The sequence below is a fragment of the Erinaceus europaeus genome, chromosome 2, assembly GCF_950295315.1.
Source record: "Erinaceus europaeus chromosome 2, mEriEur2.1, whole genome shotgun sequence".
Taxonomy (NCBI): Eukaryota; Metazoa; Chordata; class Mammalia; order Eulipotyphla; family Erinaceidae; genus Erinaceus; species Erinaceus europaeus.
The window spans coordinates 79,288,800-79,295,926 of NC_080163.1; the positions used below are offsets into that span (position 1 = coordinate 79,288,800).

The following is a 7,127-nucleotide window of genomic DNA, read 5'->3' on the forward strand; positions in this document are numbered from 1 at the left end:
TAAAACTGAACTAGATTTTTGAGTCTATGGCTGTGTTCAGAATGCATTTCATGATAGCAAACTTTGTCAACTATTCAATATACTAAGTTAGTCAAAAAACATACTTTTAATCAAAAGATTCATTTTATCATTTGCATTACCCAACTGAATTACTTCAACAAGTTTAATTTCATATTTCATCTGTGCTCTAGATGCATGACTTCTATTTATTTTTCCAGAGAAGTGCTCAACTCTGGTTTACAATGGTGTGGGGAATTGAACCTGGAACTTTGGAACCTCAGACATGAGAGTCTCTTTACATAACCATTATGCTATTTATCCACACCCACTTCAAAAATTTCTATAGTCATGAAATAAAACTTCCATACACTTGTAATCAGGTGCATGGAGGGAAAAAACTGAAATTAAGGACTTACCTTAAAGTAAATCAAGTCCTCTTCCCATAATAGGAAATATTTAATATAATTTTACATTCTTAGATTCTGTAAGTTTCAAGAATTCAAGTTAAGAAGTGTGATAGAGAAGTCTATAGTATTCTGTAAATTTTTTTAGGAGCTAACTGTTTTTATTAGAAACTAATTCAGAAACTGAGTGGTAGAAAATGGAGGAAACTATGTTTTTCATTACCATTAAGTTACCTTAATAGTGTAATAAAACAAATATTAAGAAGAAAATGGAAATATACCTAAATTCTTTAAAATATAAATCTAAGAAATGAAACACTATTTCTACATGTTTGTTAATATATGTGTTTGCTACTGATTAAGCAGGGATTTTAATTTCTAATCTCCTTAACTCTCAATCTCCAATGAAAGTACAGAATTACAATTATGAAAATAATATTTCAATGGAAAGTGAATCCATCCTCAGCATTATGCGTCACATTAGTATTTATTTAGAGGATTTTGAATTTTAGCAGAGTCAAGTATAAAGTGAATGGAGCAAACGAAAGATCTACTATTAGAACTTAAGTGTAGAGAATAGCATATAATTTTTTTTAATCTATGATTCCATACCATCAAAATTTCCCTCTTGATCCTATCTTATATTGCAATTAATTAGGTGTCTTGTTAAAAGCAAATATGCCACATGCAATAGCCAAGTAAATATTATATAAGGCCATTCAGATCTGACAAATGATAGTATAATGGCATTTTGTTAATTCTGTAAAGATTATATTGCTGAGTGCTTTCAAAATTCCCTAATGTACAAAATTCTAGACTTAGTAGACAAAGAGTAACAACACATTGAATTTAAAGAAACAAATAAAACTCAGAGTGGGAATCTTTTTTTTGTTTTGTTTTGTTAAAAACCATGTATTGAATTTAATTTTTAGTAAAGCAAGCATTACATAATGCTTTAAAATTTTAAAATTTGGGGATAAAAGTTTACATCTAAAAAGATGAATGGAAAATTGTGCTTTCAGACAGTAGAATTAGTTTTCTTACAGGGTTAACAATTTCATCTTGCCATTGGATACTGGGAATTTCATCTATGGTAATGTATATATGTGCAGTTCATATCCAGGTCCTGCAAAAATCTAAAACTGTGTGCTTCACTTCATATAGCAAAGGCACCTATGTTATTCTCCCTTTTGAGCAAAACTTATGATCCAGTTTTCCTGCTGAAGATGATTTTCCACAGCTCTGTCACTCACATTCTCTGTGGTAAGCAGTACTGTAAATCACAAGAGATGTGGCCATGAATCCCTGCGTAAACTTGGAAAAAGTTGCTTTGTGGACCATTTGAAGAAGCTCTGGACTGATCACAAGGGAAACCCAGCAGAACTGTGAAGCAGACGGACAGTAACAAAAGGCTATTCTGGTGAGGAGAAATCAGTTACTTCAGCTCCACAAGCAGATGTTGCTACTGTACTGACAAGTGGAACCTACTCCTGCTGGAGAAAGGTAAAGTTTGCCATTGGGGCAGACACAGAGCTCATACACTGTCTGTCGAGAATTTGAGGAGCTTGATGAAGATGATGAAAAAGAGCCCATTGGAAGATTTCCCAGTCGGATTGTATCCGCATTCAAAAATATCTAGGGGGGAAAGAAATTGCATTTTAATTCATTTTAACATTCTATATTCCTCAGAGCTTTACAACATGGTCTAATAAGAAAGACTACAAGGGCAGGGGTAGATAGCACAATGGTTATGCAAACAGACTCTTGTGCCTGAGGCCCTCTCAAGTCCCAGGTTCAATCCCCTGCACCACCATAAACCAGATCTGAGCAGTGCTCTGGTTTAAAAAAAAAAAAAAGAGGCTACAAAACAAACAATCTTATTGGTTTTGGTTGCCATGCTTTGTTGAACAAACAAATTACATTCCTACGGTTTAGCCCAAAAGCTCTACGGCAATCTTCTCCTTTGAGAAATGGTGCATTCTAACAGAAAGCCCTTCAAATGGAAAGCAATATAGTGCAATCTTCTTAAGGGGGCCAACCCAGTTATTCAAACACCACAGAAAATTAATGATTTTGACAGAGTCGATTTAACTTCTTAATCATGCCTAGGCTCAGGCATATACAAAGAAATAAGGATGTTACAGAGATGACATTACTGAAAGACTGGGCAATTAATAATAATAATAAATTAGTCCCTAGTACAATCTTTTAAACATTCATAGACTTAAATTAGATCACAATGTATAAGATATACCAAGTAGCTAATCTGCAGTTAATTACAGATAATTATTATGTATGAAGTCTCCATGAAACATATCACTTATGCTCAATACATACTTTGCTAAATATTACTTTAAAAAAATTGGGGGTCAGGCAGTGGCGCAGTGGGTTTAGCACACATGGCGCAAAGCACAAGGACCGGTGTAAGGATCCAGGTTACAGCCCCCCGCTGCCCACTTGCAGGGGAGTCGTTTCACAGGCGGTGAAGCAGGTCTGCAGGTGTCTGCCTTTCTCTCCCCCTCTCTGTCTTCCCCTCCTCTCTCCATTTCTCTCTGTCCTATCCAACAATGAACGACTTCAACAATAACAAAAATAACTACAACAAGGCTACAACAAGTTGGACAACAAAAGGGGGGGAAATGGCCTCCAGGAGCAGTGGATTCATGGTGCAAGAACTGAGCCCCAGCAATAACCTGGAGGCAAAAAAAAAAAAAATTACTTCACTAAGTCACACACTTAACACTTTGAGTGTGGGGATGTAAATGGGCTATTAAAAAAAACAGGGGTAAGAGGGAGATTTCCACTATTCACTTTTTAAAACTTTATGGAGGGGTCATTTCAGGAAATTTACTGCTCCAAGCTGACTCTTTTCAAGAAGGAGAGAGAGAGAGAGAGACAGAGAGAGAGAGAGAGAGAGAGAGAGAACAACTGACCACAATACTGGAGTTTCCTCCTTAAGCTGAGAACATGGTTGTAATTTGGGTTGTGCAAATGACAAAGCAGACACACTCACTCTTAAGTGAACTATCTTGCCAGCCCTAAAATATTTCTTAGGGTTTGAACACAGCAATCTACTGTATATTGCAAAAAAAAAAAAAAAAAAAAAAAACCCACTTTAGATAAATTCATATACAATGGCATATGTATTTCAGATTAATTCAGATATGCATATATTTTCATGTGATGAACAGTCAAATTTACAGAAATGATTGTCTAACATTAAGTTAATACTTATGCAGGGGGTGGGGCGGTACTACAGCAAGTTAAGTGCACATGGTGCAAAGCACAAGGACCAGCGTAAGGATCCGGGTTGGAGCCCCTGCTCCCCACCTGTAGTGGGGGGGGGGCTTGCTTCACAAGTGGTGAAGCAGGTCTGCAGATATTTATCCTTCTCTCCCCCTTTCTGTCTTCCCATCCTCTCTCAATTTCTCTCTGCCGTATCCAACAGCAAAGACAACAACGATAAAAGAAAAAAAATAGCAGTTTGTTCATAGTGCAGGCACTGAGCCCCCACAATAATCCTGGAGGCAAAAAAAAAAAAAGGAATACTTATCCAGTAATCTCTCCTCAACGACATTATTTTTCTCTTTAGCAACAATCTACTGTAAGCATGATATTAGGTATGCATTCATTATATTAGGTGTGTTGTTTTATTTACTTGCAAAATCTGCACTGGCAGGACCTGTTTGACTCATAGCAATAAAATAATGAACTGATTCGTGCCAATACATTATGTGAAAATCAAGGTTATTTATTCAGTTTAGAAATCTCTGTTGTCTTCGAGTATTAATGTTGCTTTCCACAAAGACTAGTTAGCTGCTCTCCCTTATCTCCATGGACTTTTTCCAGATGCTCCAAGACAGACAAAATGATTTTCATGGTTTTCTCATTAATAATTTATTACTATTGTCTTATTTTGCTGAGTACTTGATATGTTGTATTATAGTCATATTTACATCTTAATTTCCATATTGGCCTGTGTTTTCCTAGCAGGTAGATTTACACCTACATGTTTTTGTTTTTCATAACTGGACATTGTTTGGTAATGTATGCAAGTTTTTACATATGGTTGCTGAATAAATTACAAAATGGATTAATGAATACATTAAACATTAATATTTAAATTTAGGAAGTTATAATCACAATTTTTGTTTGTAGATATACAAATGTACAGAAATAAATTATCCTCCAAGGGTAATATGGCTTGGGTTCTCATTTTTCAAAGATTATTTTTTTCTGATGTGGAGGTTTTAGGTGCAAAAAACCTAGCAAAATAAAATCACTGCTTTTCAGTTAGGAAGGCTAGACTTCATTTCTTTTGACTCTCTGTTTTCATTTTGGGGAATGTCACTGAATAAAACTCCAATCACTGTCCACTCTAGGGTCTTCCACTCTCTTCTTCACAGAAGAGAAAGGAAGACTCCTTTTTTTTATTGTTTTATTTAGGAGGTAATAATTTTCAAGATTGCTCATTCTCACGAGAGCTATTCCCATAAAAGCCCTTCTTCTTCTGCCCCTCGCTCTCTTGCCTGCTTTTCACCTCGGCGACGGAAGGGTGTGGCAAGTAGCAGGAGGTGGCCATTTTGGCTAGCTCCATGTGGCCCCAATTGCTGCGTTCCCACCCCAACCTTGAGGTCCCCATGCGAATAAAGGATTGTGTTCCCTTTCTGCTCCAAACCTCCTTTTTCTGTGTCCCGTCGCCGCCACCGCAGCAAGTGTCACAAGATAATATTGTCTCCTGGGTTGTCTTTCATCCCCCTGTGAGAGTTGGCTACGTACCATTCCCACCACTAATTTAGGTTCTTGTGCACCAGGTGCATTGGGTCCCTCAGGGTTCACTTAATCTCTTACTGCTCCACATCATTGGCTTTACTTAAATAGTCCAAGATTTCCCCTGTGTTTCACCTTTCCCTCTTCAATTTTTTTCCACTTACAAGTGAGATCATCCAGTATTTATCTTTCTCAATTTGGCACTCATCTTTCTGCTTCTGGTTGGTCTCAATATCATTCCTTCAAGTTCCATAAAATATAGGGTAAAGGAGATGATTTTATGACTTTTAATATCTGATTAGTATTCCATTGTGTATATATAAACTTTTCTTAAGCACTCATCTACCATATTGGAGCTATTACAAATAATGCTGATATTAATATAGGTGTACATAGATCTTTATGGATAGATGGCTTTGTCTTTTCTTGAGAGATGAACTGGGCATCTATACCTCACCTGTAACCCTTTATTCACTTCATTTTTAGGAGTTTGCATTCTGGAAGAAATTGGACATTAAGTGTCTTCAAAAACCACCCAAGGTATAATGGGAGTAGACTCTAAGTTTGAGTTTTAGTCTGCTTGTTTGGAGAAGAGGCCACCCTAAAGAATATTAGTTTCCAGAGAGTTTTAGCCAATAAACATCTGAGATGTAGAGAATAAACAAGGGACATAAATAATTAAAGAGCATCTGGAGGGCTAGGGAGATAAGCATAATGGTTATGCAAACAACTTTCGTGCCTGAGGTTCTAAATTCCTAGGCTCATTCCCCAGCACCACCATAAGCCAGAGCTGAGCAGTACACTGGTCTCTTTCTATCTTTCTCTCTGTATCTCTCATTCATTGAAAAGAAAGTTGAGAGAGAGAGAGAGAGAAAGAGGAACATCTAGATAAGGTGGCTCATATGGGAATGCTTGGAGAGTGGTAAGGTATTGTAAATTATTCATTTATTAGAAAGCAGAAAAATAATAATAATAATAAAAAGGTGTTACTGGTTGACCCTAATTGTACGTCAAGGCTGGGTGAAACCATAGGTAATTGTTTGTTGGTCTGGGTAGTGGATATGGAATTCATGCAAAGAATAATCTCTACTAATGAGTTACAACCAACCAACATCCACATTACTTACTTGTTTTTTTATTTTGCTTTAAAGAGAGAGGGTGTTGGACAAAGACCACAGTAACAAAGTTTTGAACCAGGGTCATGTGCATGGCAAAACAGTACACTATCCAAAGGATCTATCTCACTGGTCCCACATTACCTGGTTTTATTGTTGTGTATTGGGTTGTCTTTGCATTTAATTAGCCTAAACAAATAACTGTGTACATTAATTCTTTCATAAGGCAAAGTGTGAAAATGAAACCTTGGAGAAAAAGCACAGCTGTGGAGTCTTTATCAAAAAGTTAGTTTTGGAGGAATTGAGACTTACAGTGTGTAGCAGTCTGATGTGTGCATTCCAGCTCTATCTACTTAGAGGCAATAAGTCATAGCAGTTTGCTATATGAAAACTCCATAGTCTTATGAGTCCCAAACTATTCTTATCTATATTAAGGTGCCTATTTTCATTAGTAGACAAATTTAAATGAATGGGGCTTTATAAAGAAAAAAATGTTACTTCTTGTTTTAAGAGAGAAAAATAAGTTATGAGGTCTTATATGTTGACTCCTTGCTCATTTTCCGCATCATGGATAGAACTGAACCTATTCCTTTCTGTTCTGCTATGGCGGTTACAATAATACTGTTTCACTTTCCAACTTCTAACATGGGTATTTCTCTTTTATATTTCCCAGTAAACTAAGCTACACAATCCATCTCCTCTTAAATACATCCAGATCACAGAATCACATGCTTGAGTTTTTTAATGATATACCTCTTGGCCTTCATTTCACTGAGACTTTATGTATGTCATACTTACCTGTTAGAGACAAGACTATCACTACTGTAGAAAATATCAA

At 36.4% G+C, this 7,127-nt stretch overlaps 1 protein-coding gene across 1 annotated transcript in view; it reads right to left on the reverse strand.

Moving 5' to 3' along the window:
* Positions 1 to 761: 761 nt before the first annotated feature.
* The window catches only part of SGCZ (sarcoglycan zeta), a 375,824-nt gene continuing 369,458 nt past the window's right edge, over positions 762 to 7,127 (reverse strand). Inside the window, exon 7 of the mRNA XM_007519946.2 lies at positions 762 to 2,039. Within this exon, the coding sequence (XP_007520008.1) occupies positions 1,845 to 2,039 (195 nt within the window). The 3' untranslated portion in view covers positions 762 to 1,844. The remainder of the gene's footprint in view (positions 2,040 to 7,127) is intronic.